Here is a 16,905-nt window from a genome sequence, read left to right as displayed (position 1 = left end):
ATTTTTACTGCTTTTAGTGCTGATTACGTTGGTAACCAGTTTATAATAGCCATAAGGACCTTGTAGTATATGGCCAATATACCACGGCACTACGTAAGAACAGTCCTTAGCTGTGGTATATTATCCATATACTACACACCCCTGGGCCTTCTTGCTTAAATATACCACGTGTATGACACAAAATTACTTGTTTACTGTTCTAATTATGTTGGTAACCAGTTAATAATAGCAATAAGACACCTCGGGGGTTTGTGGTATATGGCCAATATACCACACCTCCTTGGGCCTTACTGCTTAATTCAAACATTTGAGGGTTGTGGGTCATGGTCGATTTTATAGGCTTGAAATGTATTAGCTGATGGATTGCAGGGTGTTACATTATCCTCATGGCAAAGAATAGTTATAGTCTTGGCTTACAATACGTTGCTTCTTTTGAAATCCATCTTCGAGAGAGAGAGAACATCATTTGTTTTTAACCATCTACTGATATTGTTTTAGGGTAAAAACTCACTGTTTTGTCATGATCAGTATGTGTTCCCTCCTGTAGTGACAGGAATTAATTTCCCAACAGCTGGGAATTGGACACCTAACGGTGTCATTGAGGAGTAGCATGTGGAAGTAAAGTAAGGAACCTCAAGGCTGAATGCCCAAGGTGTGAAATTGTAGGAGTCAAAGGTGCTCCTCTATGTGCTCCTGTAGAGGTCTAAGGAGGGAAACTCTCTCTGTTGATGACAACCACTTATACAGTATTATCACTTCATAGACAACTTGTAGACAGCTTCACACTAATGCACTGACAGCCATCTTGACCTTTAACAGCATGTTACTACAAATATAAGACCTTATTATGCCCCTTGGGTCAGCACCTTACACTAGTTATTTAAAACATTTTACATTTTGAGTCCCCCTTGTTAAAACTAGCATGAGTTTCTTGAAAGTGGCATGTACATCTAACTGCCAAAATAAAGGAAACACTTGAGTAAATGAGGCATACAAAGTATATTGAAAGCAGGTGCTTCCACACAGGTGTGTTTCCTAATTTAGTTAAGCAATTAAAACCCTATCATGCTTAGGGTCATGTATAAAATGCCCAGTTTCCCATTCTTTTGACTACCATGGCTAGAAGAAAACATGTCAGTGACTTTGAAAGAGGGGTCTCAAAGGAGCATAGGGGGTTTAAAGGTTGTGTGTGTCTCAGTCACCAGATCTCAACCCAAATGAACACTTATGTGAGATTCTGGAGCAGCGCCTGAGACAGAGTTTATCACTACCGTCAACTAAACACCAAATGATGTAATTTGTCCTGGAAGAAATGGTGTCGCCTCCCTCCAATAGTGTTCCAGAGACTTGTTCTGGCAGGTTGTTGTGGCCCAATGCCCCTATTAGGACACTTAATGTTGACCTTTCCTTTATTTAGGCAGTTTACATTTTATCAGACGCTCTTATCCAGAATGACTTACAGTAGTGAGTGCATACATTTTCATACTTTGCTCCATTTGTGGCTTAAATTAATTGAATTATGGGCTCTTCATAAACTGTACACCCAAAGAACAATTTCACAGGGTTATTTTTGTCATCAAGGACAAAGGGAAAGAAACTATGTCACGTCAACAAGATGAGGTCTAGTTTGATACTTCAGTAGCTGTTACAATGCATAGAAGAGTGACCTTGTCTTGGCGAACAAAAGACAGCTGCACTTGTCATAAGAACCCTATTGTGAGTTTACGCACTGCAGCAACACTTTCTCGTGTCCCCCCCAAGTGTTCACAATGAGCAAAGTATAACGGGGTATTTCTTAACAAAAAACGGACATACATTACTTATGGTTTCAACGTTTCAAACTGTTTTTGGAACTAACTTACTTTGTGTCATTGCACGTTAAAATATATAATTTGATTAATTCCCATTGGTCAAATATACATGCTTGGCATTTTTAGATGACTACAGTGCCTGAGACTGCCCTATGATCAAGTGGGCTTTCAGTGCAGCCAATTTCTCCCCTCCTCTGTCCACCCTGGAATAGCCTGTTGTTAGAACGAGCCTGATAGGTCAAAAGAGGTATACACCTCTAGCCCCAAATACAGATCTTTTGAAATAATCAGTTTAATTCATGTCCTGACATGGCCCATCTCCATATAGGGCTGATCAACACTCTATAAAGAGTGATGGAGACCAGGGGAGACAGACCAGGGAAGACACAAGGCACTGGACATCCTGAAGGTAAGCATATAGAGGCAGTCTGCTGAGGAGGGCAAAGATAATCATCACAGGACCTAACAATTGTCATTATCACATTTAAACTGGCAAGTTGATTGATATTGGTCTTTATATTTGTCTATTTCATTCTCAGTAGAGATCCTATCCAAGGTGTGACCAACAACAGGTAAGAATCATAATCCTCTAAAATAGAGGTTCTACAACATGCCTCCTAGTGGTTTAATGTGTTTCATGAAAACTATTAATAGTTTGCCAAATTCTTATTCTAATGCCATTTTTTATTTTGATCTGTACTCATCAATCTAGTCAACTTGTATATGATGCATAATACGTCTTTCCCGTACAGTAATTACATGTAGTCAGTGTCATCACTAACACAAGCTGTAGATTTGAGCTACAGTGGACCTAGCTACTTTTGGTCTGCTGTCAACCTCACATGTTTTGGTTTATTTTCAATGTGCTATTGGTTTACTGACCTTCATATTGTTCAGATAAAGTCTTATCAATCTAGGATTATAAATCTGGTAGCCTACTGGTGTTCTGCCTCGACACGATTTATTTAAGCTATTATTTAAAAGTTCTATTGGTCTGCCATGCTACAGTATATACATACAGTGATACTAATATTTCAATTGATTTAGGTCTTTGTGGGTAACATTTTTGGGACCAATTAAAATAATAATAATTTAAGTATTAAGGCTAATTTACAAGTATAGTGTAGAGAATCATTGTACCATCTAAAACGATGTGAAATAACTTTTACATAACCCCAAATATTTATATTTTCAGCTTTTTGAAGCTGTACAAAACCGAAAGTAAAATACACAAAAACAAAAGTTAAGACCGGGAAGCATAGAAATAGTGCATATAGAACAGATATACCACTTCCTAGCCTTGCTTTAAATGATCATGACATATCTATAACACATATTTCTATGTTAATTTGGTTGGGTCGCCCAAAAAGTGACATATTGCAGCTTTAAGTTTGAGAACAGTTTGTTATGAGAATCCTAGCATACAACAAACCTTGGCAACAGTGAGAAGACAGCCACATGTAAATCTATAGTTTAGCAATCGTAACCTAATAATACATACACAAATACATACATATCCACAACAAATACATGATATTATTCCAACTCAAATCTGGTACTGTGTGTAATATATACATATGTATGTGTTCAATGCTCTTTTCCTGCCTGCACAGATTTAAGAATGGGGGACGCATTGATGGCAGAGTTTGGGGGCGCAGCTTCCTATCTGCGTAAGTCAGACAAGGAGCGTATGGAATGCCAGACTAGACCCTTTGACATAAAGAGAGAGTGCTATGTGCCAGACCCTGAGGTTGAGTACGTCAAGGCCACAATCACCAGCAGAGATGGGGCTAAAGTCACCGTTGATACTGAGTTTGGAAAGGTAAATAATTTGGTGAAAAGCATTTCTGAAAATATATGACCTGGTGAAAATCACAAGATAATACATTTTCTACTAGGATAACTCTATGATTGATGAACAGTTAGTTATAAACTGAATTGAGTTATGCGCTTTACTGTTGACTATGAACATTCTTCTCACAAGAGATAACAAAGAGCAGAATCCTGACTTGAGATCTTTAACTTTATGCAAATCAGGCATTACATGTAAATGGTTGATTTGTGAAAATTCAACATTGTGTGCAATCTCAAGATAGGATTTGTCTCAAAAGTGAATACCTCTACACCTTGAAAATGAAACAAAATCATTTAATTTGCCCATCTTTCAGACTGTTACTGTGAAGGAGGACGACGTTCACCCCCAGAACCCGCCAAAGTTTGATAAAATTGAGGACATGGCGATGTTCACCTTCCTGCATGAGCCTGCTGTGCTGTTTAACCTCAAAGAGCGTTACGCAGCCTGGATGATCTACGTAAGTCATGCCTGACTGCTAATATCTTCATTAAATCAAACATTCATTCAAATGAATGAAACTAAATCTGCATCTCCCTCGTCTTCCACAGACCTACTCAGGGCTGTTCTGTGTCACTGTCAACCCCTACAAGTGGCTGCCAGTGTACGATCAGTCTGTTGTCAATGCATACAGAGGCAAGAAGAGGACAGAAGCTCCTCCTCACATCTTCTCCATCTCTGACAATGCCTACCAGTACATGTTGTCAGGTAAATTATCACTTTTCCTTTTCATCTACATTGGCATATCAAATGATTTTTCTATAATGACACATTTACTGATACTTCTCTTTCAACAGACAGGGAAAATCAGTCTGTTCTTATCACGTAAGTACATCAACCAAAGGTTATATTGATTTGAGGCTATTTAAGATTAAGATAAATTCTGAGACATCAACATTTGTATTTCAATCCCAGTGGAGAATCCGGTGCTGGAAAGACTGTGAACACCAAGAGGGTCATTCAGTACTTTGCCAGCATTGCTGCTGTCGGCGGAAAGAAAAGCGCTGCAGAAGAAAAAAAGGTAAATAGAATGCAAATGTTCATCATTATCGATCCCAAATGAAACATTCTTCATGGCTGGATGAGCACATATTGACAAAATCCATTTTTACTCATGGAGTATTGGTGTTCATTGCAGCATTTTCTCACTGTATGGATGTTGGTTTCTAGGGGACGCTGGAGGATCAGATCATCCAGGCCAATCCTGCCCTGGAGGCTTTTGGTAATGCCAAGACCATCAGGAATGACAACTCCTCTCGATTCGTAAGTTTGGTCTTTGTTTGCAGTCAAAGACCATTCAAATCTTATCATAAATGTTCATCTGATCCACTATCATATATTTGAATTTTATTAGGATAAGAATTTTATTAGGATCCCCATTAATTGATGTCATGACGTCAGCTAATCTTCCTCGGGTTTATCAGCTAATCTTCCCTTTGGGACTGTATGTGTGCAACAGACCTGGGTTTAAATACTATTTGTTTGTTGTTTCTTTCAAATACTTTGTGTTTGATCGAGCCTGCCTAGAGTGTGAAAGGTGTGATTTAAACTTTTGGGACTATTCCATCAGTTCCATTACACCACGCAAGCTCAATCAAGCACACCTATTCAAAAAGAAAACAAATACTACTTGAACCCAGATCTGGTGTGCTCATTCATTTCTGCTTTTGACAATAACTTACAGGGTAAATTCATCCGAATTCATTTTGGAGTCACTGGGAAGCTTTCGTCTGCTGACATTGAGACTTGTGAGTACAATAGTATATTTGCTCAGAATTGGAATGATCTCTTTGACAGGAAACACATTAATACCAAAAGCACTTTTCCATACTGATCAGATCTTCTGGAGAAGTCACGTGTAACTTTCCAGCTCAAGGCTGAGAGAGACTATCACATCTTCTACCAGATCCTGTCCCAAAAGAAACCAGAACTGCTGGGTGAGTATTAAATCATCAAACACTACTGAGCACCGTTAAGGTCTAACGCTGAATTCAACTGAGAACTTCTGATTACAGTGGGGTACAGATTTATTGGATCCCATGATAAAGATGAGCAAAACAAATACTGTATAAAATAAATAATACAAATACCGAGCTACATTTTTTTTATTATATACATTTTATACTAATTCAATTGCTCAGAGAAAGAGATTTTGTTTAACAAAATCCTTGTGAGGACAATGTCATTGAGCCTTTTTCTAAAATGACATTGGATAACACATTGGGAGGGATCTTAGACCAGCGGTTCCCAAACTGTTGGGTGCGCCCTGGTCGGCAGGGGGGCCCTTACACTATATTATGTTATGGCCTATACCACAGCCTGAACACAAATCAAACTGTGCTGTTCGATTATTTTCAGAGATGCTACTCATCACCAGCAATCCCTATGACTACGCCTTCATCTCCCAAGGAGAGATTGCTGTAACTTCCATTAATGATGCAGATGAGCTAATGGCTACTGATGTGAGTAAAATATGTTCATGAACACTGTATGTGCTTGTAAGTAAGCATTTCACAGCAAGGTCTATACCTGTTGTATTCAGGGCATGTGACAAATAAAATGTGATTTGATTTTGATTTATTCCACTTATATCCAACTCTCTCACCAATACAAAACAATGGTTTTTATTTCGAAACTAGGATGCCTTTAATGTGCTTGGATTCTCCCAAGAAGAGATTAATGGCATTTATAAGCTGACTGGGGCCATCATGCACTACGGCAACCTGAAGTTCAAGAATAAGCAGCGGGAGGAGCAAGCAGAGGCAGATGGCACTGAGGGTGAGCACTGATTAAAAACCTCTCACTTTAACATAAAGTAATGTCTGAAAAATCTGACGGTCAGAGTGCCTCCTCCAACCATAAAACTTTGCCTTTACAGATATTGACAAAGCCGCATATCTGATGGGCCTGAACTCTGCTGACCTGGTCAAGGGGCTGTGTCATCCAAGGGTCAAAGTAGGAAATGAGTGGGTCACCAAAGGTCAGAGTGTCGACCAGGTGAGTCTCAAGAAAGTTGTACATTTCAAGGAGATAATAATTTTGAGCATAAAACTTCTGTTTAGAGTTGCTAATATTTTCATGCCTGTGATTCCCCATTGACGATGCTTTTAAGTCCAGGGCTAGGCCTGATCTGTGTCTGGGAAACTGTCCCTATGCTTTTATGTGGAGCCTATGTTTTGGTAAATTATTTTCTCAATATTTTGTAGGTGTACTACTCCATTGGTGCACTGGCAAAGAAAATTTATGAGAACATGTTCCTCTGGATGGTGATAAGAATCAACCTTACTCTGGACACAAAGAACGCTCGCCAGCACTACATTGGTGTGCTGGACATTGCTGGCTTTGAGATCTTTGATGTGAGTGATTTGATAAAAGGCCACGTCATAAAACGATTCATCTAAAACATCTAAAACACAACACAAAATAAAGTAACTGTGAACTTCTATTTCAGTTCAACACCTTTGAGCAACTGTGCATCAACTTCACTAATGAGAAGCTGCAGCAGTTCTTCAACCACCACATGTTTGTGCTGGAGCAGGAAGAGTACAAGAAAGAGGGCATCGTCTGGGAGTTCATTGACTTCGGCATGGACTTGGCTGCCTGCATTGACCTCATTGAAAGGGTTGGTGTCTTCAGTTTCGCAGAAGTTTAATTTATATGTTTGAATCTTTAAGATTTCAAACACTACAAGAGCAATCTTCATAAATGTGCTTCAACAACAACTTATTCTCATATTTATTCACTATGCTTTTCCCTTAGTATTCATTTATTTTCATTCATTTTCCCCTTTCAGCCCATGGGTATCATGTCCATCCTTGAAGAGGAGTGCATGTTCCCCAAGGCCAGTGATTCTACATTCAAAGCTAAGCTGTATGAGAACCATCTGGGCAAAAATGCATGCTTCCAGAAGCCTAGGATTATTAAGGGTAGACCAGAGGCCCATTTCTCCCTGGTTCACTATGCTGGCATTGTTGACTACAACATTGGTAACTGGCTGGTGAAGAACAAGGACCCGCTGAATGAGACTGTGGTCGGACTGTTCCAGAAGTCAAGTCTTAAGTTCCTGGCCAACCTCTTTGTGAGCTATGCTGGTGCAGAAGGAGGTACTATGTGTTTTTATCGGCAAAGACTACAAACATCTAAAATAAATACAAATGCACATGCCAATAGTATATTTAATTGATGTCATTATCATACAGCACCTGAAGAAAAAGCGGCTGGAGGAAAGAAGAAGAAAGGCTCTTCCTTCCAGACTGTGTCTGCCTTGCACAGGGTAAATCTGACTTTAAATCAATATACTTCTGATGTTTTCAAATGGCAGATAATAACAAATGTATTATATTTGCGCTAAATTTGACATGTCAGTATGTTGTGGATTGGCATGTTAGCATTAAATGCCGTTATGACTCGTGAGGTACTGGGAGTCATTTATGGAAAATTCTACATGTGTCGTACTTACAGGAGAACTTGGGTAAACTCATGACCAACTTGAGGTCTACTCACCCCCACTTTGTGCGTTGCCTCATCCCCAACGAGACCAAGACTCCTGGGGCCATGGAGAATCCTCTGGTCATGCACCAGCTGCGCTGTAACGGTGTGCTGGAAGGCATCAGGATCTGCAGAAAGGGCTTCCCCAACAGGATCCTGTATGCTGACTTCAAACAAAGGTACAAATCATTATGCATTTCCTGTCCAAAATAAATTCAACTGTTTACCTATTCAGGTGGTCCATTTTTGAAGATAATTGCTTTCTGATTTAAATTCAGATACCGCATCCTCAATCCAAATGCTATCCCTGAGGGTCAGTTCATTGACAACACGAAGGCAGCAGAAAAACTGCTGGGCTCTCTGGACATTGACCATACCCAGTACAGATTAGGACACACTAAGGTACGTTCCCTAAATAGATGAAAAGCAATAAGACCTGTTGGACCAGCAGCAATTACAGGGTCCAAGCAGTATATTACCACTAGGTTAACTTGAGAAATGCCTCTTGAAATAACTGATGATATACCACTGAGCATGCTTACTACATATCATCTGTCTCTAGGGGAAATGGATCAAGTCAACGGATACAAATATTTACCATGTAGTAGATCCATATCTGGCTATATATAAGATATTAAAAGCATTGTGGCCATACTGTTTGAGATAGACTTTCTGTACATGTTTTTAAAAAACGCGCCCATTTCTTTCACTCTCGGTCATGCTGGGACAGAAGTTATAAAATCAATTGCACATTACAGGGCCAACTTGTGGTCAATTTGTGCCATTTTCGCAGAGGCAAGAAATTAGCAATCTAAACATGACTACTAAGTTTTGTAAATCTGGGAGATACCACATTCAAGTTATTTATGGTCAACAGGCAGAAAAATACAATCGTACAAATACAAGACAATCCATGCACCAAATTATGGCCTTGGTTTATCATTAGGTGTTCTTCAAGGCTGGTCTCCTGGGAACCCTTGAGGAGATGAGAGATGACCGTCTCGCTCTTATCATCACTGGCATGCAGGCCCGATCACGTGGTCTACTTGCCAGAATTGAGTTCCAGAAAATTGTTGACCGCAGGTTGGAATAAGAATAGATAAAACTTCTGCAGAGAATATGGTGGAGGTGGAAAAGGGTGTATAAAAAGCTACTTCTATTCCATTTCACAGGGATGCCTTGCTTGTGATCCAATGGAACATTCGTGCCTTCATGGGTGTCAAGAATTGGCCCTGGATGAAGATGTTCTTTAAGATCAAACCACTGCTGAAGTCAGCAGAGACTGAGAAGGAGATGGCGAACATGAAGGAAGAATTCCTGAAGCTTAAAGAGGCTTATGCTAAAAGTGAAGCCCGTAGAAAGGAGCTGGAAGAGAAGATGGTCTCCCTTATCCAAGAGAAGAATGACCTGCAGATCGCTGTTCAAACTGTGAGTAACTTTAACTGCACTACAGTTACATTGCTGCACTCACATCCTTTGTCAAAATGTCCTTTCTGGTTAGCTTTTAACTAATTAGAGAAATAGAAAAACAGAAAAAGATACATGATTTGCTAAATAGATATCTACATTCAGCGGAGCATTTGTTGTCTCCAAATATTTTGCCACCAAACAGAAAATGTGATATACTTACAATATATTGACACATTGACAGTCAGAAGACACTATTGGTGATGCTGAAGAGAGATGCGAGGGTCTGATCAAGAGCAAAATCCAGCTTGAGGCCAAAGCCAAAGAGCTGACAGAAAGACTGGAGGATGAGGAGGAGATGAATTCAGAGCTGACTGCTAAGAAGAGAAAGCTGGAAGATGAGTGCTCAGAACTCAAGAAGGACATTGATGATCTGGAGCTCACTCTGGCTAAAGTGGAGAAGGAAAAGCATGCCACAGAGAACAAGGTAAAAGTTGTTCTTCATTCTTGTATTGTTAAAACGCCAATTGATTGTTTTGGATGAAAGCGTAATGACATTGTTTCCTTAGGTCAAAAACCTTACTGAAGAGATGGCAGCTCTGGACGAAATCATTGCCAAGCTGACCAAGGAGAAGAAGGCTCTGCAGGAGGCTCATCAGCAAACGTTGGATGACCTGCAGAGTGAGGAGGACAAGGTCAACACGCTGACCAAGGCCAAAGCCAAACTGGAACAGCAAGTTGATGATGTGAGTACCAAATAGGAAATAAAAAATTACAACAAAGTAAGTAATATTCTAAAATAGGCTACAATAGAATATTGTTTAATATATCCCTTATCAGCTTGAAGGGTCTTTGGAGCAAGAAAAGAAGGTGAGGATGGACCTTGAAAGAGCCAAGAGAAAGCTGGAAGGAGACTTGAAGTTGACCCAGGAGAGCCTAATGGACCTGGAGAACGACAAGCAGCAACTGGAGGAGAGAATGAAGAAGTAAGATCACAACCCACAAAATCTAATGAATAATTACTTTACAGAAAGCTCTAAAATGTGTGCTTTACTTATCAGGAAGGATTTTGAGACGAGCCAACTCAACAGCAAGATTGAGGATGAGCAGGCCATGAGTGCCCAACTTCAGAAGAAACTGAAGGAGCTGCAGGTATTTTAATAGTATTGTTGAAAAGGTCATCTTTGTGTTACACTTGTTTATGTTCTGTTCTTACCAAAACATTTGAATTCCAACCATTTCAGGCCCGCATTGAAGAGCTGGAGGAAGAGCTTGAGGCTGAGAGAGCTGCCCGTGCCAAGGTGGAAAAACAGAGGGCAGACTTGTCCAGAGAGCTGGAAGAGATCAGTGAGAGGCTGGAGGAAGCAGGTGGAGCCACTGCTGCCCAGATTGAGATGAACAAGAAGAGGGAGGCTGAGTTCCAGAAGGTGCGCAGAGACCTTGAAGAGGCTACTCTGCAGCATGAGGCTACAGCTGCCACTCTGAGGAAGAAAAATGCTGACAGTGTGGCTGACCTGGGAGAGCAGATTGACAACCTTCAGAGAGTGAAGCAGAAGCTGGAGAAGGAGAAGAGTGAGCTCAGGCTGGAGCTGGATGATGTGGTCTCCAACATGGAGCAGATTGTCAAGTCCAAAGTATGTGGTATCACTGAGCAATCATAAAATGCGTTATCGGTACATGCTTTTTAATGATGGAATCTAGTGACGGTGTTCTATCATTCAAAAAACAAATCTGTTTTTAGACAAACTTGGAGAAAATGTGCCGCACTCTCGAGGACCAAATGAGTGAATACAGGACGAAAGCTGAGGAAGGACAGCGATCCATCAATGATTTCACCATGCAGAAAGCAAAGCTTCAAACTGAGAATGGTATATTAACTACAAATCGGGACATTCACATGAACAGCAACAACATATAACCAAATAAGTAATATCATTAGAAATAATTATAATTGCATTAAAACAGGTGAACTTGCCAGACAGCTGGAGGAGAAGGACTCTCTGGTCTCCCAACTGACCAGAGGTAAGCAGTCCAACGTTCAGCAGATTGAAGACCTCAAGAGACAACTGGAGGAAGAAGTCAAGGTATTTATACAAAAAAATGAAGTGTCAATAATCAACTTCATTTAACCTCCGGCATAATTTGATTCTTTACATAATGTCCTTACCAGGCAAAGAACGCACTTGCCCATGCAGTGCAGTCTGCTCGCCATGACTCAGATCTGCTGAGGGAGCAGTATGAGGAGGAGCAGGAGGCCAAGACTGAGCTGCAGCGTGGTATGTCCAAGGCTAATGCTGAAGTGGCTCAGTGGAGAACCAAGTATGAAACTGATGCCATCCAGAAGACCGAGGAGCTTGAAGATGCAAAGTAAGGATATTTAATTTAAATTATTATACAAAAGTATTGTAACCAATGTTATATATATATGGTGGATACAGATTCAGGAATGGCTGAAGAATTGCAACATTTACCTGATTAACTCTGCAAATAGAACTGCTGGGTGATCTGAAAAGTCATAGTCAATCGATCAATAAAATAATAACTCTTAGCAAAAATGGTTATCTTTAATTTACAATCTGTAGAAACCAAGAGAATAGAAAGAAAGGTTCACAACTTTTGTGAAACATCACAACTGTATGGTGTTCAGAGATAGATGGGAGGGGTTGAGGGTAGCTGAAGAATGTGACTAAAAACAAACAAAAGATAATTCATGTAAAATATACTGTGTCTGTAAAATGTATATAGTATGTATAAGATGGAAGTAGGAGCCTAACTGTTGTTGTTGTCATCCATTAGTTTACTCCAATTAGGGGAGGGATGGTAGGGTTTGGGGAAAATAATAAACAAACACATATTTAAAAAATATATACATTTAATAATATATCTTTATAAAAAATATACATATGGGGGATTGGAAAGTATGCAGACAATTACATTGATAGAAGCCACAATCTATTTGCAATATTGAAGCTGAAAAAGAAAAGCAAGGTTTCTTTCTTACTTTCTCTTACTTTTAAGGCTATTCAACCTTGGCTGAATTAGTGACACACAAAAGTATATGATGAATGATACATAGATTACCTGATATACAACCATTAAATATCAGACAGAAAAAAGGCAGATGTCTTAAATGTTTCTCATCTATGTCAATCCAGGAAAAAGCTGGCTCAGCGTCTGCAGGATGCAGAGGAAGCTGTGGAAGCTGTTAATGCTAAATGCTCCTCCCTGGAGAAGACTAAACACAGACTCCAGAATGAGATTGAAGATCTCATGGTGGATGTGGAGAGATCCAATGCATCTGCTGCCGCTCTGGACAAAAAGCAAAGGAACTTCGACAAGGTAAGAAAATAAATTGTAGACAAGTCCTATTAGCTTTCATTACCACTGTGATTATTATTTGACCCTGCTGGTCATCTATGAACATTTGAACATCTTGGCGATGTTCTGTTATAATCTCCACTCGGCACAGCCAGAAGAGGACTGGCCACCCCTCATAGCCTGGTTCCTCTCTAGGTTTCTTCCTATGTTCTGGCCTTTCTAGGGAGTTTTTCCCAGCCACCGTGCTTCTACACTTGCATTGCTTGCTGTTTGGGGTTTTAGGCTGGGTTTCTGTACAGCACTTTGTGACATCAGCTGATGTAAGAAGGGCTTTATAAATACATTTGATTGATTATAGTACATGAGAGGGACAGCATGTAGCCTAGTGGTTAGAGAAGCGGGCCTTGAATCCCAGCTAAGATGAGAAAATCTGGCGTTGAATTAGCCGACAGAAGGTTGCTGTCATCATCCTACATACCCTTGAGCAAGGCACTTCACCCCTATAATTGCTCCAGGGGAGTTGCACTGCGGCTGACCCATTTCATTTTACCCGTGTTTTCTCGGGGGCTTAGGTTGTGAGCATCGTTCTTCTGTAAGTTAATGGACAATAAAGTACATCTTATCCTAATAATATACTGTATTGAAACCACTTACGTTTCCAGGTCCTGGCTGAGTGGAAGCAGAAGTTTGAAGAGTCTCAGACAGAGCTGGAGAGCTCCCAGAAAGAGGCCAGATCTCTTAGCACTGAACTCTTCAAACTCAAGAACTCTTATGAGGAATCTCTGGATCATCTGGAGACCATGAAGAGGGAGAACAAGAACCTTCAAGGTCAGAGCATGTGCATTATTGCCTATATAACTTTGTTAATTAAAGATCGATATGTTATAAAGATCACAAAAATATTGTAGTTATTAGGCTTGGGTGTTTTTCCATATGTACCGTATACTGGGGTATTTTGAAACACCGACGGTATGATTTTCAATACTGTAAATTTAACCATCTAAGATGTGCCAAATAAATATGCACCAATGGTAATACCGAATACCCCGGTATGAACATCTGGATACAGCCCAACCCTACTAGTTGTCACAAAAAGATTCTGATGTAAAATTACATTTTTCCACAGAGGAAATTTCTGACTTGACTGAGCAACTTGGTGAGGGCGGAAAGAGCATCCATGAGCTGGAGAAGATCCGTAAACAGCTGGAGCAGGAGAAGGCTGAGATACAGTCAGCTCTAGAGGAAGCTGAGGTAAGAATAGAAAACATTTACTGATAGTGAAAGTACCAGAATTGAATTGTAAAATCTTCTAAACTATGGGTGGCTGTGTTCTCATAGGGCTCCCTAGAGCATGAGGAGGGCAAGATCATGAGAGCACAGCTGGAGTTCAATCAGATCAAAGCTGACATTGAACGGAAGCTAGTGGAGAAGGATGAGGAGATGGAGATGAATAAGAGGAACCAGCAGAGAGTGGTGGATACCCTGCAAAGCTCCCTGGAGTCAGAGACTCGCAGCAGGAATGAAGCTCTCAGGCTGAAGAAGAAGATGGAGGGAGATCTCAATGAGATGGAGATCCAGCTCAGCCAGGCTAACAGGCAGGCAACAGAGGCCCAGAAGCAACTTAAGGGTCTTCATTCCCATCTGAAGGTAATACTTCCACACCATTGTGAATTAAAAACATTGCTTGTGCCTTCACAAAAAGCCAAACCACACTGTGAAACAAAATATAGTAAAATCAATTCTCTCTACAGGATTCTCAAATGCAGCTAGATGATGCTCTTCGTGGCAATGATGACCTGAAGGAGAACATTGCTATTGTAGAGAGACGCAACAACCTGATGCAGGCTGAACTGGATGAGCTGAGAGCCATGGTGGAGCAGACTGAGAGAGGCCGCAAACTGGCTGAGCAGGAACTGCTGGATGTTAGTGAGAGAGTTCAGCTGCTGCACTCACAGGTAAGATGGTAATAGATAACAATTCGTGTTCTCCTTAAAATATCTGCGATTTGTTGAGGTTATATTAAAATACATTTGTCATATATATGTGTAGAACACCAGCCTGTTGAGCCAGAAGAAGAAGCTAGAGGGTGACACATCCCAGCTTCAGAATGAAGTGGAGGAGGCTGTGCAGGAGTGCAGAAACGCTGAGGAAAAGGCCAAAAAGGCCATTACTGATGCTGCCATGATGGCAGAGGAGCTGAAGAAGGAGCAGGACACCAGTTCTCATCTGGAGCGCATGAAAAAGAACATGGAGCAGACCATCAAGGACCTGCAGCACCGCCTGGATGAAGCTGAACAAATTGCCATGAAAGGTGGCAAGAAGCAGATCCAGAAGCTGGAGTCCAGAGTAAGTATCTGAGGCCCAGCTTCATAATCTTCTATTAATTCTAAATAATTTTTCATATTTATAGTCATATTTCTAGCTTTAATATTAAAGGCTGTGGTAACTAACAACATAATTGGAATTAATGTGTTAACATTCATCATGTCTTTCTAGGTGAGGGAGCTAGAGAGTGAAGTGGAAATGGAGCAAAGGAGGAGCAGTGATTCTGTGAAAGGAGTCCGTAAATATGAGAGACGCATCAAGGAGCTCACCTACCAGGTACATCATATATTTTCATTTGACAATGCACTATTAACATGTTAAGAATCAAATGTAAGAGACACAAATGACAATTTTTTCCTTTCTTTTTGGGTACAGACTGAGGAAGACCGTAAGAATTTGTCCCGTCTTCAGGACCTGGTGGACAAACTGCAGCTGAAGGTCAAATCCTACAAGAGAACTTCAGAGGAGGCTGTAAGTAGAAAACGTTCCATCATCCAACTGATACATCTGTAATTCTCAAATCGTTGTTAGCAAGAAACTTAACATTATTCACAGGATTTTTAACATTCATATTTAACATTATTCACAGGAGGAACAAGCCAATGCTAATTTGGGCAAGTTCCGCAAGATTCAGCATGAACTGGATGAGGCAGAGGAGAGGGCTGATATCGCTGAGTCTCAGGTTAACAAGATGAGAGTCAAGAGTCGTGATTCCGGCTCCAAGGTCAGTGAAGTTGCTGTTTCAATGTACATAGTTGTAATGGTTATAATTAAGCAGATTCCCATTTGTAATGTATGGTAAAATCCTCAACCTCAAATAGCTTCAAAGCTAAAGTCTGGGATCTGGGACTCTGTTTAATGGTAATTTCAATTCTCTATATTCACCCATTGATTCCTGAAGAAAATAAGTAATACATTCATTATTTGTTAAATTGTTACTAAGTAACTATACCTGTTGAAGTTCCCAACTGTAAAATTTCAACCAGAGGTCACAGTATAAAATGGCAGTATAAAACATTTTCTCTTAATCAATCCATCTTCTCTGTCACAGAAAGGAAAGGATGAAGAGTGAGGTCAAGATTTGTGATGTCGGCTCCCAGGTCAGTTCTTTCCATCAAAATAATTATATTGGTTTTCATTTGTCATGTATGACGACGGCCCCAACATCAATAGCTTTGTAAGTATTTGATGTCCAATAACCATACAACTACCTATGAAGTGTTATTCTATTATATACATTTGAATAATGTTTCCTGTCATGGGTTAAAAAATGTTTTTTCAAAAGCATAATATTTATTGGTTTAAGTGGTGACTTACTGTGATGGCAAGCAATGCATTTTTATTTACTAATAAATACTAGACATTTACTTAGACATCGTTGTGTCTTTAAATATTTTTGTAAAATCTTTAATTTACTAGTAAACAGTTTGTGTAATGCATGATGTTTGTAGTGTATTCTATAAACTCAGCCCCATTGTTTAATTTATAGTTGATGACCCACAGAATATTATAAGAATGTTTTTAGTGCTCACAATAGTTAATTCAATGTCAACCTTTATCAATCTTCTGCTACAGAAATGTCATGATGAAGAGTGAAGCTCTCGGATGGACCTTACTGAAAACCTCCTGACTGTAGTGATATAGTTTTCTATATTCTCCATGTAACATGAGCAGAATAAAGAATAAAGTCAAGTTAAAATAGGC

At 40.0% G+C, this 16,905-nt stretch overlaps 2 protein-coding genes and 1 long non-coding RNA gene across 4 annotated transcripts in view; 2 read left to right on the top strand and 1 right to left on the bottom strand.

Moving 5' to 3' along the window:
• The window catches only part of LOC115149546 (uncharacterized), a 26,119-nt gene extending 17,855 nt beyond the window's left edge, over nt 1-8,264 (bottom strand). For both annotated transcript variants that reach the window (XR_003866901.1, XR_003866900.1), the window contains exon 1: nt 8,167-8,264. This is a non-coding gene — a long non-coding RNA (uncharacterized LOC115149546). The remainder of the gene's footprint in view (nt 1-8,166) is intronic.
• The window catches only part of LOC115149537 (myosin-7-like), a 52,371-nt gene continuing 37,611 nt past the window's right edge, over nt 2,146-16,905 (top strand). The window contains exon 1 of the mRNA XM_029692493.1: nt 2,146-2,220. The gene's annotated coding sequence lies outside the window, so the exon portion shown is untranslated. The remainder of the gene's footprint in view (nt 2,221-16,905) is intronic.
• Nucleotides 2,189-16,905, top strand: LOC115149529 (myosin-6). Its single transcript, XM_029692470.1, has 40 exons — nt 2,189-2,220; nt 2,351-2,383; nt 3,425-3,633; nt 3,980-4,123; nt 4,215-4,371; nt 4,461-4,488; nt 4,579-4,684; nt 4,834-4,926; nt 5,348-5,411; nt 5,502-5,600; nt 6,022-6,125; nt 6,303-6,441; nt 6,542-6,660; nt 6,870-7,019; nt 7,115-7,285; nt 7,457-7,766; nt 7,863-7,936; nt 8,125-8,330; nt 8,430-8,553; nt 9,098-9,234; nt 9,324-9,579; nt 9,803-10,045; nt 10,128-10,304; nt 10,399-10,544; nt 10,620-10,710; nt 10,803-11,192; nt 11,300-11,426; nt 11,524-11,642; nt 11,729-11,925; nt 12,714-12,897; nt 13,539-13,704; nt 14,003-14,127; nt 14,215-14,523; nt 14,628-14,831; nt 14,926-15,222; nt 15,373-15,477; nt 15,577-15,672; nt 15,791-15,925; nt 16,253-16,301; nt 16,777-16,905. The coding sequence occupies exons 3-39, from the start codon at nt 3,433-3,435 to the stop codon at nt 16,271-16,273; spliced, it is 5,814 nt and encodes a 1,937-aa protein (XP_029548330.1). The 5' UTR covers nt 2,189-2,220; nt 2,351-2,383; nt 3,425-3,432; the 3' UTR covers nt 16,274-16,301; nt 16,777-16,905.

Source organism: Salmo trutta, chromosome 2 (genome assembly GCF_901001165.1).
Source record: "Salmo trutta chromosome 2, fSalTru1.1, whole genome shotgun sequence".
Lineage (NCBI taxonomy): Eukaryota > Metazoa > Chordata > Actinopteri > Salmoniformes > Salmonidae > Salmo > Salmo trutta.
The sequence above is the reverse complement of the archived record's forward strand: the minus strand, read 5'-3'. Positions and strand labels throughout refer to the sequence as shown.

Excerpts from the sequence above, each read along its gene's own strand:
- LOC115149529 (XM_029692470.1), top strand. The coding sequence starts at position 3,433 with ATGGGGGACGCATTGATGGCAGAGTTTGGGGGCGCAGCTTCCTATCTG. Across the intron at positions 6,661-6,869 it reads AAGGTCAGAGTGTCGACCAG|GTGTACTACTCCATTGGTGC; the intron begins GTGAGTCTCAAG and ends AATATTTTGTAG. Across the intron at positions 11,193-11,299 it reads AGCAGATTGTCAAGTCCAAA|ACAAACTTGGAGAAAATGTG; the intron begins GTATGTGGTATC and ends ATCTGTTTTTAG.